This window comes from Saccopteryx bilineata, chromosome 4 (genome assembly GCF_036850765.1).
Source record: "Saccopteryx bilineata isolate mSacBil1 chromosome 4, mSacBil1_pri_phased_curated, whole genome shotgun sequence".
Classification (NCBI taxonomy): Eukaryota; Metazoa; Chordata; class Mammalia; order Chiroptera; family Emballonuridae; genus Saccopteryx; species Saccopteryx bilineata.
Window position 1 is genome coordinate 138,799,752 of NC_089493.1, and position 24,343 is coordinate 138,824,094.

The following is a 24,343-nucleotide window of genomic DNA, read 5'->3' on the forward strand; positions in this document are numbered from 1 at the left end:
CGGCTTCTGGAACTACAACGCCCAGCATGCCTCGGGAGCGCTCTGACTCTCCTCCAATCGCGGAGAGAAAGGAAGGCGCCGGAGGAAAGTGAAAAGAAGCCGTTCGCAGTGCGCAGGTGTGTGGAAGTCCTTTGGCTTTTTGGGTAAAGATGGCGGAGCGCGGCTACAGCTTTTCGTTGACTACATTCAGGTATGGCTCTTCTCCGCGTAGCTGAGGTTGCAGATCTTTGCCGACCGGGTTTTTTACGGCTTGTTTTTTTTTTGCTTTGTGCTTTTGGAGCGCCCAGTAGGGAATGGGGTGGGAACGCGAATTTGCAAAGTCATTTGTTGGGCCCGCTGGCGTCCGGGGAGCAGCGGTACCAGGAGGCCGCGGGAGCGCAGGTCGGGGGACCTGGCGACCCTGCGTCTGTGGGTAGTTGTGGCCCTTTGCCAGGGAGTGGCTTTCGCTCTGTAGGCTAGAGAAAGGCAGCTTTGACTGAGTTCTGTCCGGAGTCCTCAGCTCAGGATTTCCTTCCCGGCCCACGGAAGCCTAACGCGGCATTTGTGCAGCCCGGACTGCTGGTCTGGTCTCAGGAAAACGCAGTTCACAGTTCGGTCCGAGTAAGTCTCCGGTCGGTACTGGTGTCTTTCGAAATCTCCTGCTTTCGGTTTCTTCTATTCCCCCATTAGGAGCTTAGGGACTAAAAATGAAAGCGCTAAACTTAAGTGTTTGTGGACTCCAAACTACTAGGCTACATTTGCGGGGTTTTTTTGTTTGTTTGTTTTGGAGGGCGATATGTCTCCTTTTAAAAAAGATTGTAGGCTTTTATATTGTATTTCAGAACAAGGGTTTAAAGTAATAAGTAACCGGCCAGGGCTTGTATAGTTGTTTTTAAAACAATTGACATGAACAGACGTTTCCAATGTATGAAAACCATCACCGAAGATTTTTTTTTTTAATTTTATTTATTCATTTTTTTAGAGAGGAGAGAGAGGGAGAGAGAAACAGAGAGAGAGAACGGGGGAGGAGTTGGAAGCATCAACTCCCATATGTGCCTTGACCAGGCAAGCTCAGGGTTTCGAACCGGCTACCTCAGCATTTCCAGGTCGACGCTTTATCCACTGCACCACCACTGGTCAGGCCTTCACCGAAGATTTTTAATAGACCGACAGGGAGGAGTTCAGTTGACCATTTTGTACCGATCAGTAAGGCTCCGTTTAATTAAAATCTATTCCTGTGTAAAGGCCGAAGGTAAGCGGGATAGTTTGTTGAGTACTTTCTGCGTCTTTCCAGTGCCATGTGTGGCAAACATCTCAACATCTTAAAAGATGAGCTAACCACACAGCTGGCACAAATTAAATAACTTGAGTTAACATTCAAACTCAGTTCTATCTGATGACAAAATTAATATACTTTATTTCCATCAAATGTTTTCTTTAAACTACTAACGTACCTTTTTTGCTCTTGACAGTTTTCAATAAATGAAGGCCTTTATTTTTAAACCTTTGAATGAAATTAGTTCTGTAATAAAGGGTCTAATATACAAAGAAAGAATATTTGTCAAGTAGTCAACTGTTTATATTTGTGAACAAAGGAGACCTGGTCCTTTATTTTTAAGAAATTGTAATCCTAGTGGAGCTGAAACATAAAACCATATATCATCATGAACTGAAATTTTTTTTTTTGTATCTTTCTGAAGTTGGAAACAGGGAGGCAGTCAGACAGACTCCCGCATGCGCCCGACCGGAATCCACCCGGCATGCCCACCAGGAGGCGATGCTCTTTCTATCTGGGGTGTTGCTCTGTTGCAACCAGAACCATTCTAGCACCTGAGGCAGAGGCCATAGAGCCATCCTCAGTGCCTGGGCCAACTTTGCTCCAATGGAGCCTTGGCTGTGGGAGGGGAAGAGAGAGACAGAGAGGAAGGAGAGGGGGAGGGGTGGAGAAGCAGATGGGCGCTTCTCCTGTGTGCCCTGGCGGGGAATCGAACCCAGGACTCCTGCACGCCAGGCCGATGCTCTACCACTGAGCCAACCCGCCAGGGCCATGAACTGAATTTTTTAATAATAAACTTTAGTTTTAAAATAACTTGTTTTTCACCTAGGCCTGATTGTTCAGTTGGTTAGAACATTGTCTCAAAGCACAGAGGTTACTGATTACATCCCTAGTCAGTGCACATGCAGGAATAGAGCAGTGTTCCTGTCTCTCCCTCTCTTAAAATCAATAAATAAAAAAAAGAAAAAAGAAAATAAATTTGTTTTTTTTATGTGATGGTTAAACTCTTTTATATTTAAAAAAATACATTTGTTTCTAGCCAGTTGTAATGAAAAACTATTAATTGTGGAACTGACAATCAACTAGGATAAAAAGGTATTCTTGTGTATTGCATGCAATTGAGGATATTGACAGTAAATGAGGAAACAAATTAGTACCTATAATTGCATTCTGAAAAATGTTTTTTCCTTACTTGGAAATTTTTACAAAAAAGAGTAAGGAAGGAACATAACTTTAGACTGGGTAGTCAAAGTCAGGAAGGGCCAGTGCTTCACAGTAATTTTTCAGATTGGAAGATGAAAAGGAGCCAAATGTTTGAAAAATTAGGGATAGGGAGAGTTGCAAACAGAGAGAAGGGCATGTATGAAAAGTCTAAAGTTGGGAAAGAGCTTGAATTTAGGAATTGATACAAGGCCTGTGTGCTAGACTCTAGGAGCTAGATTATAGTGAGGAAGGAGTTAGCGTGGGTCAGGTCCAATCTTTTGTAGGGCTAGAGTTAAGTTTATTTTAAGTAAAACATGAAGTTACAGAATTTAACTTAAATGGTTCAAAGGTAATTCTGGATGGGGGGATGGAAATTAAGATGGAAGGGAGGAAAACTATTTAGAAGGCTATTTCAGTTATGTTGGTGGTGCTTTGGAGTGGGTTTAGGGGCATAATTGAATACAGAGATTGGTCAATGAGCTTACAAATTAGTGAATTTTCATATAGAAAGGCAATTATAAATGTGTATACAGGTGAACAGAGAAAAGGTAACTTGAAGTTTACCTAAGCCTTTCAAATGTTCCTTAGAGGTATTTGAATTAGGTAGGTATTGAACAATTGAAAGCTGGATGGGATGGACCGAGAATGACATGATATGATAATTGAAATAGTGACCTTTAAAGGAAAATGCACAGTGTAATTTTTTAATTTAAACGCCTGTTGATGTTATTCTGCTCAAGTCAGCTAATTTTTGTCATTTAAGAGTCTTTAAATTACTGCCTCAAGGCATATTTCTTAGGTAGGTCTAGATGTGTCTTCGTCAGCCAAATGGCTATGGACTTCTGGTAATAAGTTATGTGTTGGAATACTGACTGAACAGAGTTTACACTTTGTTGAAGACAAATATAAAAAAAATTCAAATATGATGACTCTTACTCAAAGGGGAAGTATATGACACCTTAGAAATGAGAGTATGTGATGCAACCTAGTTGGGGGTTGTCAGGGCAGCTTCCCCAAGACATGACATTTTTATTAAGGGTTAAGGATGACCAGGAAAGAGCTAACCAGATAATGGTGAAATGCATTAATTCCAAACGGACTAGCTTGTCAAAGGGTTTTTGAAATCTAACAGTCTGTGTGTCTGGAGCAAGGTGAGATAGTATGATCTGAGATTTGAATGACAGAGTATCCATAATTTTATGAAGATAAAAGAGATGTTACTTTTTGAAACTCAAGATTATCTTTCCAGTAGTAAACTAGAGCTATGTACCTAGCTTTGTCACTTCTAAATAATTGTTTTCACTTGAGGACTTTATAAAATAAGATGGTTGGTCTATGACATATATGATGATTCTAACTCAGGCATGGCCAACATACAGCCTGTGGGCTGAATCCAACCCATGGAATGAGTTTATGTGGCTCGCAATTAAATTTTTAATATTCTCCACACAATGCACTGTGGAAATGAACTGTGGTACTTTTAAATCATTATACCTAACTATGATATCTAACCTTTATACAACAATGAAAGTTAAAATCTCAGCTACTCAGAAACAGAAGCATCTTTGATTATTGGAAATCAAGATATTTGAGAAGATAGTGATACGTGGAAAAGAATTCTGCATGTGACTAATCTAGAGTTAACTTCCAATAATTGGTCGAATGGATTCGCGATACTTCCTTATTTTTTAAAAAAATTTCCATTATAAAGATTTACAACTTTTGTACTTGTCTGTGTAGTTTTTATAAGCAATTGAATAATGGAAAATATGAAAATTTAAAAAAACTTGCCAAGGAATATTTAGTAATCTTCAGCTCAGTTTATATTTGTGAACAAATTTTTTCTTTAATCTGAATCTAAATAAAAGTACAAGATCAAGATTGAATGATTTACATTTTGAGGCTGTGTTAAGAATAGCTACTACAAGTATAGAGTCAGATATTAAAAAAATAATAGGCAATGCAGAGTGCTTCAACACATCACATTAGTTTTTTTGTTAATTTGTTGTACTAAATTACTTATATTTATTGATAAACAAATTACATGATAAAATTTTGTTTACTTAAATCGTTTTTGTTTTTAACATTTTTTAATTTTAATATTTTGTCTGGCCCATGAAAAAAAGTTTTCTTTCTAATCTGGCCTGGGGGCAAAAACTGTTGGCCACACCTATTCTAATTCAACAACTAGATTGAACTGAAGTATAATCTAAAAAGCTATTTGGGGGATAGTATTTGGCTTCCAGACCCATGGAACCAGATGTGTGACATATAACCATCTCATCATGACTTACAGAAATAGTTTCATACTATATAGAACATACTTGATTGTGACTGATACATAAGTCTCATGTCTTAAGCCATTCTAATTTCTAGAATGAATATATAACTCCACCCACATGAAATATATGCTTTTGTTTGATATGTAACATACATTCATGTTCTTAATAGCATTCGTATTCTGGTGTGTATTGACTGCTAATTTTGTGCTTGAACAAAAGGAATCACCTCATTCAATCTTTTTTATTTTATTTTATTTTATTTTATTTTTTTTTTAATTTTTCTGAAGCTGGAAATGGGGAGAGACAGTCAGACAGACTCCCGCATGCGCCCGACCGGGATCCACCCGGCACGCCCACCAGGGGCGACGCCCTGCCCAGCAGGGGGCGATGCTCTGCCCATCCTGGGCGTCGCCATGTTGCGACCAGAGCCACCCTAGCGCCTGAGGTAGAGGCCACAGAGCCATCCCCAGCGCCCGGGCCATCTTTGCTCCAATGGAGCCTTGGCTGCGGGAGGGGAAGAGAGAGACAGAGAGGAAAGCGCGGCGGAGGGGTGGAGAAGCAAATGGGCGCTTCTCCTGTGTGCCCTGGCCGGGAATCGAACCCTGGTCCTCCGCACGGTAGGCCGACGCTCTACCGCTGAGCCAACCGGCCAGGGCCTTTTTTTAAATTTTAACTTTAATTTTTCTGTTAATATGGATTCAAAGTGTCCCACTTTATATAACTCCCTCAGCCCCCACCTCCATGTCTCCCATTATACCCCCTGTGCCCCCCTCCCCCTAATACCCTCCTCCCTTCCCTCTGGGATTTACTGTCCTGTTATCTGTATCTATGTGTTATGTATATATAATTTCACTAATCCCTTCACCTTCTCTGATCCCATCTCCTCATCACCCTTCCCTCTTGACAGCTGTCCCTCTGGTCCCTGTGACCCCGCCTCTGCCTCTATTCTGTTCCTTAGTTCACTTTGTTGATTAGATTCCACATATAAGTGAGATCATATGCTATTTGTCTTTCTCTGCCTGGTTTACTTAATTTAGCATAATAATCTCCAGGTCCATCCATGCCATCGCAAAAGGTAAGATTTCCTTCTTATTCATGGCCCTGTAGTATTCCATTGTATATCTGTACCACTGCTTTTTACTCTTACTTGTCCACTGCTTGGGCTGTTTCCAGATCTTGGCTATTGTAAACAGTGCTGCAGTAAACACAGGGGTGCATATCTTCTTTTGAATCAGTGATTTGGTATTCTTAGGATATATTCCTAAAACTGGGATAGTTGGGTCAAAAGGCAGTTCCATTTTTAATTTTTTGAGGAAACTCCATACTGTTTTTCACAGTGGATGCACAAGTATGCATTTCCACCAGCAGTGCAGGAGGGTTCCCTTTTCCCCACACCCTGGCCAGCACTTGTGTGTTGATTTGTTAATGAGAACCATTCTGGCAGGTGTGAGGTGGTATCTTGTTGTGGTTATAATTTGCATTTCTCTGATGACCAGTGACATTGAGCATTTTTTCATATGCCTGTCGGCAATCTGTATCTCCTCTTTGGAGAAGTGTCTGTTCAGTTCTTTGGCCCATTTTTTAATTGGGTTATATACCTTCTGGTATTGAGTTTTAGAAGTTCTTTATAAATTTTGGTTATTAACCCCTTATCAGATGTATTGGTAGATATAGTCTCCTGTTGTGTGGGTTGGCTTTTTATTTTGTTCATGATGTCTTTTGCTGTGCAAAAGCTTTTTAGTTTGATATAGTCCCATTTGTTCTTCCTGTTCTTTATATCTCTTGTCTGTGGAGATAAATCGGCAAAACTATTGCTATGAGGGATAGTGGAGAGATTACTGCCTATGTTTTCTTCAAAGATGAATATGGTTTTGTGACTTAAATTTAAGTCTTTTATCCATTTTGAGTTTATATTTGTGAATGATGTAAGTTGGTGGTCTAGTTTCATTTTTTTGCATGTACCTGTCCAGTTTTCCCAACACCATTTATTAAAGAGGCTGTCTTTACTCCAATGTATGCCCTTACCTCCTTTGTCAAATATCCATTGTCCATACAGGCGTGGGTTTATTTCTGGGTTCTCTGTTCTGTTCCGTTGGTCTATATGCCTGTTCTTATGCCAGTAGCAGGCTGTTTTGATTACTATGGCCTTGTACTAAAATTTGATATCAGGAAGTGTGATACCTCCACTTTATTCTTCATTTTCAAGATTGCTGAGGCTATTTGTGTTCTTTTTTGGTTCCATATAAATTTTTGGAATATTTGATCTTATCTTTGAAGTATGTCATTGGTATTTTAATAGGAATTGCATTGAATCTGTAGATTGCTTTGGGTAATATAGACATTTTAATGATGCTTATTCTTCCTATCCACGGACATGATACATGCTTCCAGTTGTTTGTATCTTCCTTGATTTCTTTTTTTATTTTTTATTTATTTTTTTAATTTTTATTTATTTTTTTAATTTTCCTGAAGTTGGAAACGGGGAGGCAGTCAGACAGACTCCCACATGCGCCCGATGGGGATCCACCTGGCATGCCCACCAGGGTGTGATGCTCTGCCCATCTGGGGCGTCACTCTGCCGCAATCAGAGCCATTCTAGAGCCTGAGGCAGAGGCCACAGAGCCATCCTCAGTGCCCGGGCAAACTTTGCTCCAATGGAGCCTTGGCTGTGGGAGGGGAAGAGAGAGACAGAGAGGAAGGAGAGGGGGAGGGGTGGAGAAGCAGATGGGCGCTTCTCCTGTGTGCCCTGGCCGGGAATCGAACCCAGGACTCCCGCACGCCAGGCCGACGCTCTGCCACTGAGCTAACCAGCCAGGGCCTCTTGATTTCTTTTTTCAATGTGTTATAATAATCTGAGTAAAAGTGTTTTACCTCCTTGGTAAAATTTGCTCCTAGGTACTTTATTTTTATATTGTTGCAATAACGAAGGGGATTGTTTTCTTAATTTCTCTTTCAAACATTGTATTGTTGGTGTATAAAAATGTCACTGATTTCTGAATATTAATTTTATATCCTGCCACCTTACTGTATTCATTTATCAGGTCTAGTAGTTTTTTGACTGAAATTTTAGGGTTTTCTATGTACAGTTTCATGTCATCAGCAACTAATTATAGTTTTACTACTTCTTTTCCAATTTGGATGCCCATTATTTCTTCTTGTCTGATTCCTGTGTCTAGGACTTCCAGAACTATGTTGAATAAGAGTGGTGAAAGGGGGCACCCCTGCCTTGTTCCTGATCTTAAAGGGATTGCTTTTCATTTTTGCCCATTGAGTATGATGTTGGCTGTGGGTTTGTCATAGATGGCCTTTATCATATTCCCACTTTGCTGAAAGTTTTGATCATAAATCAGTGCTGGATTTTATCAAATTCTTTTTCTATATTTATTGATATTATCATGTGATTTTTATCCTTCCTTTTGTTTATGTGATGAATCGCATTGATTGATTTGTAAGTATTGTACTAGCATTGCCTCCCCAGAATAAATCCCACTTGATCATGATATATAACTTTTTAAATGTATTGCTGGATGTTGAGAATTTTAGCATCTATGTTCATCAGAGATATTGGTCTATAGTTTTCTTTCTTTGTAGTGTCTTTACCTGGAATGAGGATAGTGACTGCCTCATAAAAGGAGCTTGGAAATCTTCCCTCCACTTGAATTTTTTGAAATAGCTTGAGAAGGATAGGTGTTAGTTCTTTGAATATTTGCCAAAATTCACCTGTGAAGCCATCCAGTTCAGAACTTTTGTTTGTTGGGAGTTTTTTGATAATTGTTTGAATTTCATTTGTTGTAATCGGTCTATTTAGGTTTTCTAATTGTTCCAGATTGAGATTTGGAAGAGTATGTTTCTAAGAATTTATCCATTTCACCTAGGTTGTCCTATTTTTTGGCATATCGTCATAACATTTTCTTAAAATCCTTAGTATTTCTGTGGTGTCCATTGTTACTTCCCCATTTTTGTTTCTAATTTTTCTTGTTTTGAGTCCTCTCTCTTTTTTTCTTGATGAGTCTGGTTAAAGGTTCGTCTTTACCTTTTCAAAGACCCAGCTCCTGGTTTCATTGATTTTTTTGTATTTTTTTTTTTTTAGCCTCTATGTCATTTATTTCCACTCTGGTCCTGTCGTTATTATTTCCTTCCTTCTACGTCCTCTAGGCTTTATTCTTCTTTTTCTAGTTCTTTCCGATGCAGGGTTATTTATTTGAGCTTTTTGTTGCTTTTTTAGATATGCTCATAAAGCTATGAACTGCCCTCTCAGGACTGCTTTTGCTGTGTCCCATAAATTTTGTGTTGTATGTTCATTTTCATTTGTTTCAAGGAAATTTTTTATTTCTTCCTTGATCTCATTGTTAACCCATTTGTTATTTAGTAACATGCTATTTAGCTTCCAAGTGTTTGAATGTTTTTCAGTTTTTCTATTGTAGTTGATTTCTAGTTTCATGCCATTGTGATCAGAGATGATGCTTGATAGGATTTCAATTTTCTTAAATTTATTGAGACTTGTTTTGTGTCCTAACATGTGGTCTATCCTAGAGAATGTACCATAAAGACTTGAAAAGAGTGTATATTCTGCTGCTTTGGGGATCAATGAAATCCAGTTGATTTAGTGTGTCTTTTAAGGCTGCTGTTTCTTTGTTAATTCAGTGCCTGGAGGATCAGTCCATTGATGTTAGTCGGGTATTAAAATTCCCTACTATTATAGTATAGCTGTTGATCTCTCCCTTTATGTCCATGAAAATCCACTTTATATATTTAGGTGCTCCTGTATTAGGATCATACATATTTACAATGGTTATATCCTTCTCTTGGATTGCTCCCTTTATCATTATTTAGTGACCTTCTTTAACCCTTACTGTATATAGCCTTTGTTTTAAAATTTATTTTGTCAGATATAAGTATGAGTACCCCAGCTTTTTTTTCATTTCTATTTGCATGAAATACTTTTCCATTTCTTCACTTTCAATCTGTGTGTATATCTTTTGTTCTGAGCTGGGTCTCTTGTAGACAGCGTATGTATGGGTCCTGTTTTCTTATCCACGCAGCTACCCTGTCTTTTGATTGGAGCATTTAATCTATTTACATTTAAGGTTATTATTGATATGTATTTATTCCCATTTTATTCTTTAAATCAATAATCCTTTTTTTTTTTTTTTTTTTTTTTTTTTTTTTTTTTTTGTATTTTTCTGAAGTGAGAAACAGGGAAGCAAACAGACTCCTGCATGCGCCCGTCCAGGATCCACATGGAATGCCCACCAGGGGTAGATGCTCTGCCCATCTGGGCTGTTCCTCTGATGCAACCTGAGACATTCTAGCGCCTGAGATGAAGGCCACAGAGCCATCCTCAGTGCCCGGGCCAACTTTGCTCCAATGGAGTCATGGCTTTGGGAGGAGAAGAGAGAGACACAGAGAAAGGAGAGGGTAAAGGGTGTAGAAGTAGCTGGGTTCTTCTGTTTGCCCTGGCTGGGAATCGAACCTGGGACTTCCACACGCTGGGCTGAAGCTCTACCGTTTAGCCAACTGGCCAGGGCTAATCCTCTTTTTGTAGATTTTATTTTTCCTTTGCTTTTTTTAGAGCAGGCCCCTTAACATTTCTTGCAGTACTGGTTTGGTTGTAATGAATTCCTTGAGGTTTTTTTCTGTCTGGGAAACTTTTTATTTCTCCTTCAATTTTAAACAATAGCCTTGCTGGATATAACAAGTCTTGGTTATAGGTTCTGGTTTATCATCACTTTGACTATTTCTTGCTAATCCTTTCTGGCTTCAAGTGTTTCTGTTGAGAAGTCGAATGTCATCCTTATGGGGGTTCCTCTGTAGGCAATTAACTGCTTTTCTCTTGCAGCTTTTAGTATTCTTTGCCTCTTAACTTTGGCATTTTAATTATGATGTATCTTGGTGTGGGCCTCCTTGGGTTCCTCTTTAATGGGATTCTCTGTGCTTCTTGAACTTGTGTTACTTTTTCCTTCATCATTTTAGGGAAGCTGTGATTTCTTCAAACATGATCCCTATCGCTTGTTCATTCTCTTCTCCTTCAGGAACCCCTGTGATGCTGATGTTGTGTCTCTTGATGGTGTCACAGAAGTCTCTTAGACTTTCCTCTGTCTTTTTGAGCCTCTTTTCTTTTTGCTGTCTGCTTCTGTGCTTTCATTTATCTTCTCCTCTAAGTTACTGATTCTATCCTCTGCTTCATCGAGCCTGTTGTTGATTCTTTCTAGTGCATTCTTCATTTCTAAAACTGTATTTGTCATTTCTGACTGGTTCTTTTTTATGATTTTTAGCGTCCATTTTGATGCTTGCTATCTGTTTATGTAGGTGCTCATTATGTTGGTCCATTGTTGATCTAAGATCTTTGAGCATCCTAAAAATCATTATTTTAAACTCTGCATCTGGTAGGTAGTTCCATCTCATTCAGTTCTTTTTTGGGGATTTCTCTTATTGATTCATTTGGGTTGCATGTCTTGGTCTGCCTATTTTGTCCGTGTATTAAGTAGTGCTGTCTGACTTTGAACTTTTTGTGGTGTCTTTATGAGGAAGATGGACTTGGTGGTACTGATCTCCAGGCTACCTGTTTTCCTTGTTCTCGGAATGCTATTTGAGGGTACTATTTTCCGTCTTGAAGTATTTGAGTATTAAATGTATTTGGTCGTTTTGTGGGTATGTTTATCCCTTCAGGCTGGCTGGCTCTAAGGATTAACCTTGATGTGTGTATTACACACACTGTGCAATGTCTGTCCTGTTGGGGGTATTTATTTTCCACAGTGTCTGTTGCCTGCTAGACTCCTCCTTTGGTCATGCTGCTTATGTAGCTAGCTGAGTCTAGAGTTGGTGCTGTCTGCCACCCACTACCAGTTGTGTTGACTCTAGATCTTAGGTTGACATCACCTCTTTGTCACCTGCTGTACGAAACCTGTCTGAAGCTACTGCACTTTTCACTGTTTGTGTCTGTGTTTTCTGTGCCTGGGTAGTGTAAGAGGTACCAACCTGTGTGTAAGGATTGGCTTCCTCCTGCTTAGAGAAGTCAAAAGCTCCATAAAAGTCCCAAGCTCCATAAGATTTGTCTCCACTTTTTAGCTGCTCCTCCTCCTCTTATAGCTGCCTGGTCTTCCCACAGAGTCTTCTGTAGAAAGACTAGTGTGGGCTTAGGTTGACCTTACCCAACCCAACCCCTCTACAGGTTGCACGCTTGGTGGGTTAGGGCAGCTAAGGTTTGGAATACAACGTTAGTGGGACCCCCACCTCAGGGGTCTCTTGGTCAGGAGCTCAGTATAGGGAAGGTAGGCCCTATTCCAGAGCTCAGTCCCTCAGCCAGTGCTGGATACTCAAATTTTATTTCTCCCCGATAAGGTGAGCAGCCAGTTCAGACCGATTGTGGCCGACAGTCCCCTCTGTAAAAGTTCTTACAGTTGATGAGGCCCTGGTCTCAGGGAGGAAGATGAGAGAGTCCTCTCCTGGGGCTGACTGTGCCTCCCACTCAAAGGTGGCTAAGCCTTTCAACCAGATCCCACAATAGACTCACAGGGACCCACACGTTAAATGTCCATGTTCCAAGCCTCTCTCCTTTCCCCCTGTGGAATCTAGCCCACCAGGGAAGGATATCCAGCATCTAGGCCGGCTGACTTTGAAGCTCCACACTCTCCAGTGCAAATGAGCCACTGTGCTGGTGCTGATCACAGAGAGCGGAACTTGCTTCAGCTGGGCCAGGTGCGAGGAGCCCTGATTTAGGATACCACTCTAGCTAGGGTTGTTAGGTCCTGAACCGATGCTTTCCACAGCTAGCCACTGGATGCGCCAGCCCTGGGCCTCCATGGCAGGAACCCAGCACAGACCAGTGGGAGACACTGCCTGCCGTAACTGGCCCTCAACAACCTTCTTGGAGCTACAAGCAATTCACAGTTTGGTGCTGCCTCTGCTGGGCTCAGGTGCACATGGAAATACCAAGTTGCACACCTAGCCTGGTTTTTACTCACTCTGGGCCTGGGGAAAGGTCCGCTTAAAAAGCCAAGGTTCCCTGAGTCCTGCTTCCTGCAGCCTCTGTGTGCTGGCTGCTTTTTGGGCTTTGCCACTGAAAGAAACCTCTGGTAGTCTAGAACATGTGGTAATTCAGGGATTAGAAAGGGTGGTGGGTGTGGCTCTGCTTTTCAGCTCCAGGTATCAGTCTGTCCAGACTTTTTTCATAGACCTCAGTAGGGCATGGCCTCTGAGACCCAGAGAGGTGGTCTGCTTGCAGTCCAGACAGTTTCCATTCAGTCTCCTGTGAGGTAGAAGTACCAGTCTTAGAGTTGGGAGCACATGTGGGAAAGCTTAGGCCTCAACACCAGTAAACTGAGTCAGTGACATGCTCCCTGCTTCCTGGTCTCTCAGAATGACCCATCACCCTGACTGGGGTAGGAGAGACTCCTGAGGGTGGAGCAGTTGCTTTTCCCCAGGCTGATGCCGCTCAGAGGTGACTGCTCCACTGAAGAAAGATGATGACTGCAGTATTGGAGAATGACTCAGCACAGGGGTTCTGGTGGCTGTCCCCTACAGTATCTCTCCCTGGGCCTCCAACTTTATACTCTCCTCATGCAACTCTAGTCCTCTCAGCTCTCCCTCCACCAGAGCCCTGGGTAAGTGGCTGTGAGCACGATTTTCTGTGTGGGCCCTTTAAGACAGATCCTGTGTCTCCAAGATCTCCGTCTCTTTCTCACAGACAGAAACCCAGCTCTTTTCACCTCGAAATGTTTTATGGGCACCTCTTGTAGTCCCTGGAGCTCCAGGCTGGGGCTCCGGGCCTGGGACTGAGGACCAACACCTCTCAGGGTGACCCTTTCCACAATGAGACTCCCTCTGGACCCTCAGCCGCTGCTCACTCCCGGGACTGAGGCAGCCCTTTCCGCATCTCCGCCCTTCCTACAGGTCTTGGTGTGGCTTCTTCTGTGATCCTTGGTTATAGACTCCTCTTCCTTTAGTCTAAAGTTGGTTTTTAAGTGGTAATTCAGTTTGGGAGGTGGCAATTGGAATGTCTGCCTACTCCATCGTCATCTTGGAATCCTTCATTCAATCTTCACAACCTTTGAACATAACTATTATAGTACTATTATCCCCATTTTACAGATGAGTAAACTGAGACTAGAGAAGTTTAATAACTTGCCCAAAGTCGTAAGATTGAGGTAAATGGTGAAAGGCAACAGTAATGATACTCCTTTTAGTGGTAGACAAGAAAAAACAACCATAAGAAAGAAACTAGTGAAGTATCGTTATTTCTTGGGTTTTGATGAATATATTTGACCTATATATCTGCCCTTTGAGAATGTCTGAATTGTAACAAGTACCTTTCTTTATTTTAAGCCCATCTGGTAAACTAGTCCAGATTGAATATGCTTTGGCTGCTGTAGCTGGAGGAGCCCCTTCAGTGGGAATTAAAGGTAATTAAATACTTCATTCATTTCAGATGTCTGTTAATAGTTATCCTATCTTTCTTATGGAATTAATTAGTAATTCATTTATAAATAAGTATCTGGGATGGCGTAACTTTAAATAGTACATTTTGTTAATTTACAGTATTCTGGTTTAAAGAAAGTAATAAGTCTATGATGGTGATTATAATTTTTTTCAAAATAAATATAGCACCATTATCTTTTAGTTGTGATAATCTATAGTTTTTCCTATTCAGATAACTGAATATTCTTTTTCTTTTTATTGATTATATATCACTATTCTCTGGCATTTTTTATCTGTTCTTTAATTTAGAAAATGTTACTTAAAACACTTAACTTAAAGATACCTTCTAAAAAAAGTCATTAATTTTAAATTTCATATTATAAGAACAGTAGGCCAAGTAGGTAAAAATCTCAACATAACGGACTCTTAGGTGTCCTGGAGTACTTTAAGAAAAGTTGTGTAATATTGTTAGCTGTAGTAATTTCTTAGTGTATATAGATAACCATTGAGGGAAAAATTATTTTAGTGTTGTTTCTTAGGTCATTTTGATATAGAAATCCAGAAGAAGAGTTTTAAAAGTAAGGACATGGATGAAGTGTAGCTATATTCAAAAACTGTTGAAGCAGTCTTTTAATGAAACATTTATTTTTTGTTTTAAGCTGCAAATGGTGTGGTATTAGCAACAGAGAAGAAACAGAAATCCATTCTGTATGATGAGCGAAGTGTACACAAAGTGGAGCCGATCACCAAACACATAGGCTTGGTGTACAGCGGCATGGGCCCAGACTACAGGTGCTGCTTTCTCGCCAATTCGTGTGTGTGTGTGTGTGTGTGTGTGTGTGTGTGTGTGTGTGTAACAACAGCAGCATCACTCACAGCTAAATTTAGTTTGCCTGTGTGTAACAGACTGAGGGTTACTTTAAGGAGGATGCTCAATGCAAGTTGGTTTGTGAAAGAGAAGATACATATAGTACCTATTTCTCTTACCTATATTTAGTAGTGTCTCCCTTCTGATCACAATCCCTTTTCTACCATCCAAGGGTTGGTCTTCAAGGGCTTTGCTCTTTTCTAATGCATTTTAAAAATAATAAAAGCAATACAAGTTAAAAAAAAAGTGTAATCAACTATATTTTGAAAAGTCAGCAGAAAAAGAAAGCATCACCATGCAGAGTTAACTTCGTTGTGTTTCTGTTTTAGTAAAAGGACAAAATTCTCAAAGGCCACTGAAAGTAACTGAGTATGATGGCCATTCAGGATCTAGATGCTCTTCTGTTCATTCCTTTTATAGGAGGAGAGGAAGTAATCCTATAACATTAGGGCACCAGCAAGTTGAAAGAGATTAACAGCTTTCTATGTATGGCATTTAACAATAAAAGGATGATGACTTCATTCTTAATTCTGTGTGGGAACAAGATAGGTAGAGTCAGAATTTGACTTTAATAAATTTAAAGCAACAGTGTAACTGGAATATGATGTGGCTTCACAACAGTGGATCCTATTGCTATTGTATTGAAGGGATGCCTCAGTGTGCTACCATTGACAGAATGAACTAAGAGGGACTAGGACATTAATATTGTATAGGGGTAATGTACTTGGTTCATATCAGCAGTATATGAGCAGGTAAAGGTACATCCTATTTATCTTGCTATGTGTTTGATTATATAGTATATATTCTTTTGATAAATTTTATATTTTTAAAGTTATGTCTTTTTTTGCTGTCCCCTCCCCCCCCTTTTTTGGGAGGGTCCCTTAATTTCTGAGGCACTCTTTGAAGTTCAGTCTGTGGAAAAGATTGAGGCAGAGTGAGAAAAATTTGTCTGATTTTGTGTATGTATGTTCACATGTGCAGGTGTATGTGTGTGCTGAATGGAGATATAAAACAATAGAGTGACTGCCCTTAGGGTTAGGAGCACAGTCTTGAAACCATGGAGAGAGATGAAGCTCTCATTGTGAGCACTAAATCTGTTATTATTAAGCTGATTGGTACCCCTAGTTTGTTTATTTTTTCAGTTTGCCTTTTCTTTATCTTCTATGTCTCATTTTCTCTGTGATATTTTCTTATAAATTAACTGTAATCATATAAGGGCAAGACTGGCTTTCCAGGAGACAGCTACTATTAACAAGATATATGTAAAACTTGTGTTGTATGTATATACTTTTAGAAGGAGAATGAGCCTATAGGTAGTACAATATCTTAATTGTAATTAAGCCATATTTCTTTCTTGTTTGTTAGAGTACTTGTGCACAGAGCTCGAAAACTAGCTCAGCAGTATTACCTTGTTTACCAAGAACCCATTCCCACAGCTCAGCTGGTACAGAGAGTAGCTTCTGTGATGCAAGAATATACCCAGTCAGGGTAAGTTGATTTTATTACTTGAACTGTGTCATGAATTAGAAAAAAATCATTTTAGAAAAGTAAAAAGAGAACTTACTGATCTTGTATTTGCTTAACAAGTAGAGAAAATCACTGATAATTTCTCAACTGGAGCTAGAATATTTTCTTTTTTTTTCAGAGACAGAGAGAGAATCAGAGAGAGGGATAGATAGGGACAGACAGGAACAGAGAGAGATGAGAAGCATCAATCATCAGGTTTTCGTTGCGACACCTTAGTTGTTCATTGATTGCTTTCTCATATGTGCCTTGACTGTGGATGGCTATAGCAGACCGAGTAACCCCTTGCTCAAGCCAGTGACCTTGGATCCAAGCTGGTGAGCTTTGCTCAAGCCAGATGAGCCCGTGCTCAAGCTGGCGACCTTGGGGTCTCGAACCTGGGTCTTACGCTTCTTAGTCTGACGCTCTGTCCACTGCACCACTGCCTGGTCAGGTCTAGAATATTTTCTTAAAGAAAAAATTTGAATATTTTCTTGTCCATATAATAGGAGAAAGCAGCAGGAAGTAGCTTCTAAATAAAGTTCTTTTGCCAATTACTAAAACACTTCTTTATAGGTGGACAGCCCTATTATTTCCAAGTTTATCTTCCTGATCATCTCATATTCATTTTAATCTTGAGTTTGGGTGTGAACATGGATGAGGTAGGGGAAAGGTAGTTCCTGATTTGTAATGCCAGTGGAAAAGCTGCATTTGTTGAAGGTTGTTATTTTATTAGGACACTGAATGTTATTCCATATAAAGTTAAACTCAGTATTTGTGTCACTCTAGTTACCAGAATGATTTAACAACTATTCATTGGTACCACAAAGAGAATTCATTTTGAATTGATTGGTTCAGAAAGATACTAAGTACTTTTTAAGGGACTTACAAGTCTAATTTGGTTTACCTGATAATTTGCTTTACTTGAGAATATTAATAAAACCTTACTTAGATTGACTTTAACAATGTGAAGATTCCAAGTAATTTTTATTTTTCTTCAGTGGTGTTCGTCCATTTGGAGTTTCCTTACTAATTTGCGGTTGGAATGAGGGACGGCCATATTTATTTCAGTCAGATCCATCAGTAAGTATCATCAGATATATTTGAAATATATTAAAGTGCCCCTTTAATATCTAATGAAAACAATGACCATAGAGAATTTTAAATTAACAATATTTTGTCTTTTCATCTGGGGCTTTAGACAGCACAAAGTACTACGTATTTATTTGCATATTTGAAGTGGTGGTGATTCAGTCTTTTCAGTAAGAAAGCTACATCAGTTCTGCTTGTTTTTTTCTTCCCTCTTATTAACTTCACATAATTGAATGATTTCTTGAAATAGTTATCAGATCTTTTTAAATTTGTGGAATTCTGTTACTGTTTATGGTTCTAGAGCGGCGGTTCTGTATTGTATAATAAATATGTATTTTCCGATGGCTTTAGGCAACCCCTGTGTTTTGGTCGTTCGACCCCCGCCAGGGTCACGACCCACAGGTTGAGAACCGCTGTTCTAGAGGATAGTGTTTTAATCTTTGCTGTTTAATCTTGGGGCTGACTTGAGTATGTCTAACCCTGTGTAAACATTGATATACTGTCTTGTTTTGTAAAATGGACGACTTGTTTACTGTAAAGGAGAGGATTGGTCTCCAAGTTAAAAGGTATTCATAAAGGATACTGCAACTCCACATTTGTCTCATTTGTTGTGAGGAGAACTGGAAGACAAAAATCATGATTAGGAACTGATCTTTCATCTTATATGGATCATTAGATATTTACAGGGTCACTTAACCCAGGTCTTATGATCTGTCTTTGTAATTTGAAAAGGCAAAAAAAAATATTTCAGTTGGCTGCTAATTTAATCAGAAAACTTAAGTATCTTGAGAACTTTGTTAACACATTTCTGAGTCTAGATATGCCCTCTTACCTTCCTTCCCAGTGAGTACAGAAGTCATCATCATCATCACTAGAATCCAGATTTCATCTTTTTGACTTTTTTCCTTTTATCTAAAGGGCAGTTGTTTTCTTTTAAAATACATTTGGTATTTGTGTGTATGTATGCATATAATTTTTGTTTTCTAGAGAGGGACAGGAAGAGAGAGAGAGAGAAGAGAAACATCAGTGTGTGGTTGCAGCACTGTAGCTGTTCGTTGATTGCTTCTGATACGTACCTTGACTGGGGCTCAAGCTGAGCCAGTGACCCCTTGTTCAAGCCAGCGACCATGAGATCATGTCTGATTCTGTGCTCAAGTTGGTGACCCCGTGCTCAAGCTGGTGAGCCTGCTCTCAAGTCATGAGCCCATAACTTAAGCCGGAGACTGCAGGGTTTCAAACCTGGGACCTCAGCATCCCAGGTTGATGCTCTGCCCACTGACCCACCACCAGTCAGGCTGTATGTGTACTGTTTTTTCAACAAGTGAAGTTATGACATTGCTGCTGCTTTTATTTAATTAATTTATTCACCAGTGATGAGAATTGAGCACCATTTTTCACATACATATGACTTTTTTTGTAGAGCCCTTCAATCCGAGTAAGCTAAAATATTATTCTCACTTGTTTGCTTTAAGTTAACCTCAGTTCCTTTTAGTTGGCTTTTTTACATAAATTGTGTGTAATAAATTTCACACTTTTAAAGGTACAATTTAATAAGTTTTGATGTATGTAAATAACCTGAAAAAACCATTGCCACAATCAAGATACTGAACTCCATAACTTTTAAAAGTTTCTTCATGCCTTTTTGTTATTTATCCCTGTAATTTTTTTAAAAAGAATAACCTACTTTGTGACTTTAGAAGTTAGAGACAAATTATACAGCTAAACAGTAAATGGCATGGATGCTTGACCAGTGGTGGCAGTGGATAGGGCATCAGCATAGAACACAGAGGTCCCTGGTTTCAAACTTTGAGATTTCCAGCTTGAGCGTGGGCTTGGCTTGAGTGTGGAGTTGCCAGCTTGAGCCCCCCCACAATCAAGGCACGTATGAGAAGCAGTCAGTGAACAACTAAAGTGAAGCAACTATGAGATGATGTTTTTTTCTTATCTTTCTCTCCCCCCTTTCCCTTTCTGTGTATGTGTCTCTTTCTTTCTCTCTCTTTCTCTCTGAATTTAAAAAAAAAATGGCAGGGCAATATAATTAGATTAATGATCTAAAATATGAGTCTTCTTGCCTTCCTGATTAGGGAGCTTACTTTGCCTGGAAAGCCACAGCAATGGGGAAGAACTATGTGAATGGGAAAACTTTCCTTGAGAAAAGGTAGGTTCACCCTAACTGGATTTGTTAACAAACTTTATGGTTTTCAGCTCTCTTTAGATAGTATCATGAGTCCAAAGAGATTAAAAAAAAACCCACTCTCCATTCTGGCTCCCTATTCTTTAATATATTAAGTGGTAATATTGCTAATTTCTTAAGACCTTTCTATCAAAAAGAAAAGACAATTGGATTTGGAGAAAACTTTTGGGAAGAAAATTTTTAAATAATATAAGTGGTAACATTTTATATTATGACAATTAAAAATAGAAATTGTGAAGCCAAATACCTGGTATTTATGGTAAATATATATATACATGCTTGATAAAAAATGGAGTACTATATAAAAATCTGCTGTCAACTGCCCTAGTGCAGTGGATTGCTTTCAGTTATTTCCAGGTGTATTCTAGATGCAGCATTATTATAGTCCACCAAAAAATGTCCTACATTTTGAATGGGAAACGTTTGTATGCACTTTAACAGGTGAACTTTCTGGGTACATTTCTACATAATATATGTATTAATGTTAATATTGCTAACAGTCTTAGACTTGGTATTAATAAGCAATTTTAGGATCTTAAAGCACTTCCCTTTTCCTTTTACTCATTATTAATGACTTTAAAACATTTCATGTGAAGTTAGAATTTACAAGTACAAACATAAGATTAGCAAAAGTCTGTTTTCTGTTATTTTTGAAAAAGTATTATAATTTGTCACCACATTCTGATTATATTGAGCTATTTATATTTAAAGAAGTTTCCTAAAATGAACTCATGTTGGAGTTATACTCTGCATGTTTTTGGGAATGCATCTTAAATTATTGTCAGTTTCTTTTTTTTTTTTTTTTATTTATTTTTTTCATTTCTAGAGAGGTGAGAGACAGAGGGAGAGAGAGAGACAGGGAGAGAGAAGAGAGAGAGACAGAGAGAGAAGGGGGGGAGGAGCAGGAAGCATCAACTCCCATATGTGCCTTGACCAGGCAAGCCTAGGGTTTCGAACCGGCGACCTCAGCATTTCCAGGTCGACGCTTTATCCACTGCGCCACCACAGGTCAGGCATATTGTCAGTTTTATTTGTGGATAGCTATCTCAATGAAGTGACTAAAAGAATTTGTAACTTAGTATTATTTTAAGTGTTTTAAATTTTTTAAAGTCTTAAGCTATTGCTATCATTGTGTTTAAATAATTATAAATAATATAAATAGGTCCACAAATTATTATATTATTATTTTTTAGATAGAGACAGATGGACAGACAGGAAGGGAGAGAGATGAGAAGCATTAACTCATAATTGTGGCAACTTAACTGTTCTTTGTTTGCTTTCTCATATGTGCCTTGACTAGGGGGGCTCCAGCTGAGCCAGTAACCCTTTGCTCAAGCCAATGAGTGACCTTGGGCTTCAAGCCAATGACCTTTGGGCTCAAGCCAGTGACCATGGGGTTATGTCTGTGATCCCATGCTCAAGCTGGTGAGCTCACACTCAAACTGGTTACTCAAACTGGTAACCTTGGGCTTTCAAATGTGGATCCTCAGCATCCCAGGCTGATGCTCTATATACTGCATCACCATCTGGTCAGGCAAATTATTGTGTTTTTTTTTTAATTCTTTAGATATAATGAAGATCTAGAACTTGAAGATGCCATTCATACAGCCATATTAACCCTAAAGGTTAGTTCACGATCTAACAGTTGGATTTACAATGATTTTATAATTAATTGTTTGGAAAATTGACCATTTTTTCCTCCCTCATAAATAGGAGAGCTTTGAAGGGCAAATGACAGAGGATAACATAGAAGTTGGAATCTGCAATGAAGCTGGATTTAGGAGGCTTACCCCAACTGAAGTTAAGGATTACTTGGCTGCCATAGCATAATAATGAAGATTGAAAGATCTGGAATTTCATATAATCTCTATACTTAACATGTTTAATGAATGTTTTGTTTTGCAGACATTTTGCATACTTATTTCTACATGATTTAATGGACCGATGTTTTTAAAATGATACTTAAAATCCATAATAAACTGTTAAATCGAACTTTTAGCTTTTTTAGGAGTTAGTAAAAATGTTAAATAGTTTATTTCTTGCTTTTTATCACAGTTGATTTCTAGAAACTACATTGTACAACACAGTGGTGAAATCACCCTTTTTTTCCATTTAGGTTAACTCAAATCTTACTACCCTTCTTCCTACCAGATGTTGTATATGCGTCAGTAACGAAAAATGCTGATTTAGGTAAACACTACTTTTAGAGCCAAGAGATTCTGCAGACTTTCATGGATTCGTAAGATGAGGTAGGAAGCATTGATGTTTCTTAAGAACAATTTGATATAGATCAGTGAAACCCTAGGATGTTCTGTGAGATAGCACTGGAACTTTGAGGAGTGCTAAGCCAAATAGTCTCCTTTAGGAGATAATGTAAGTAAGAAACTATGTGTGGTTCCTGTTGGTTTCTCCATCACAAGTAGGTAAGTGTATTTTAAAAGAGCACCTTAGTTCTCCTAGACTTTAATTTAAGGATGAAATAAAATACAAATATTGAGTGCTGGAAATAAAATACAAATATTGATCAACTTAAGACCTATGCAACTTAGGACCATTCGACTTTACGACCACAGTCGCTAGCCACAACTGCTCTGCGTCTGGCAGCGCAAGCATTGCCCAGCTGGGCTTACGACAGTGCGGACCAGCTTCCGGCAGCACTACCATCTCCATGTGCACCATTTCAACTGTTATCCCAGATTCGGTACAGCAATTTGTGTTTTGTGTCTTAGATATTTTGCATCAAACCCCTTCCAAGATAAAATTGTCTTTGCAGATAATAAACCAGTTGTACTGGTAATGCAGTGTTTTACTTAAACCTGACGAGTGTAAAAATAAAAAACAAAATGGTGTAAAGATGATACAAATGGCATAAAATGAACAAAGAAAATTATGATATATAACAATAATGAAAGAAAATTATGATAAAATATGACTTAAAAGATTTTTATAACATCATTTCACAGTACTGTACATATAGCCTACTCAACTTATGACCAAATCATGTTAGGACTGGTCTGTCAGAACCAATCGTGGTTGTAAGTTGAGCACTAGCTGTACTAATACTTAAGTGTCAATACTATGGTGTAAGACTTCTTCATTCAATGTACTCTCAAAGTAATCAGAATTTTTACTGCTAATTAAGGTCCATTACACTTAAGCAAATTCATTATATGTGAAGGCACAGTGGAGCCTTTTTGTCTTTTTTAAGGCATCTTAGTATAAGAGAAGTCACATCATTAGTCTGGTTCACAGAACATAGGGAGAGTTTGAGTGTCATTCTTACCAACAAAGCTAGTAGGCATTTCTCTGATTTAAGTGTAGCTCAGAAGATTTTGATTAAAAGTTAGCCAACTTTAGGGAGGATAAGTCTTAGAGCATTTGTCAGGATTCTTAGTTCTAGTCATCATGACTATAGTACCCCTATCATATATGGCAGAAGCATTATTATGGTATGTGCCAACTTAATCTCTTCAAGATGATTGTCTTGAAGGTCTCATCTAATCTTTCCTTACGGGCTTTTGGTTATGTTGTGAATCCAACACACTAGAAGGAAAGAAGTGATGAAAAGGAATGGTTTTCACTCAGATCTCACCTCTCACTGGCTAAGTGACTCTACAAGGTAATTATCTCAGAGGGTTTTGTGAAACTAAAATTGATAATGCAAGGGAAAGAAAGGCCTGGCAAGGTTAATAGTTTAACTTGTAAGTTTTAGCTGCCTTTGAATTTGCTCTCTAATGTCCAATATTCAAAAATCAGAATTGCCAGAGTCCTACAAATTAAAGAAGTGAAAAGTAAAGGTATTTATATTTAGGACAAAAGGAACCACACGGAGTTTTTAATTGGAAGCTTGTAGAATAAAAAGGAAAAATTAGCTGAAGTAGATTTGTGTTGAGTCGAATCTCTGCCTGTTGCCTCATTAAATATAAAGCCCCGTTCACCTGAAGCTGCTTAGAACATTTCTCCCTTGTTCTCAGTTTATTTTTTTCATTGACCTCAAAAATAATCCCACTCTTTGTGTCAACTCTTTTTTTTAATTGAAATTTCTTTTGGTGATACTGATTAACAGGTTTTAGGTGCCTAATTCTACTACACACCTCTGTACATACACCATATTGTGTTTTTACCCCCCCAAGTTAAGTATTTGTCATCACCATTTGTCACCCCTACACCCTACTCTCCACCCCTTCTTGCAATCCCCACACAGTTGTCCATGTCCATGAGTTTGTTGTTTGTTTTTGTCTCTTCCTCTAATCCTTCTACAATACCTCTCCGCCACACGCAGCCCCGGACAGTTGTCAGCCTGCTCTGCATTGTATGAGTCTGCTGTTAATTTTGTTCATTAGATTCCACATATGAGTGAAATCATATGGTACTTTGCTTTCTCTGTCCAAGGTCCTTGATTTTGGAACCCATTCCATGTATATCTAATTGTCCCAAAACTTGGCATTTCTAGCTGTAGATTCCAACTTCTTTTACTTAAATATCATAGTGCTTAAGTAATGTTCATAGCCCATCTCTATTTTGGGTTC

At 38.9% G+C, this 24,343-nt stretch overlaps 1 protein-coding gene and 1 non-coding gene across 2 annotated transcripts; one reads left to right on the forward strand and one right to left on the reverse strand.

Moving 5' to 3' along the window:
• The first annotated feature begins 87 nt into the window (after window positions 1-87).
• PSMA2 (proteasome 20S subunit alpha 2) lies at window positions 88-23,682 on the forward strand. The gene is made up of 8 exons (XM_066272077.1): window positions 88-190; window positions 14,065-14,141; window positions 14,817-14,949; window positions 16,391-16,513; window positions 17,530-17,611; window positions 19,705-19,778; window positions 21,382-21,439; window positions 21,528-23,682. Exons 1-8 carry the CDS (start codon window positions 150-152, stop codon window positions 21,642-21,644), a joined length of 705 nt encoding a protein of 234 aa, XP_066128174.1. The 5' UTR covers window positions 88-149; the 3' UTR covers window positions 21,645-23,682.
• TRNAG-ACC (transfer RNA glycine (anticodon ACC)) lies at window positions 5,321-5,396 on the reverse strand. Its single transcript has one exon. It is a non-coding gene; the product is annotated as a tRNA-Gly (tRNA).
• Window positions 23,683-24,343: the final 661 nt, after the last annotated feature.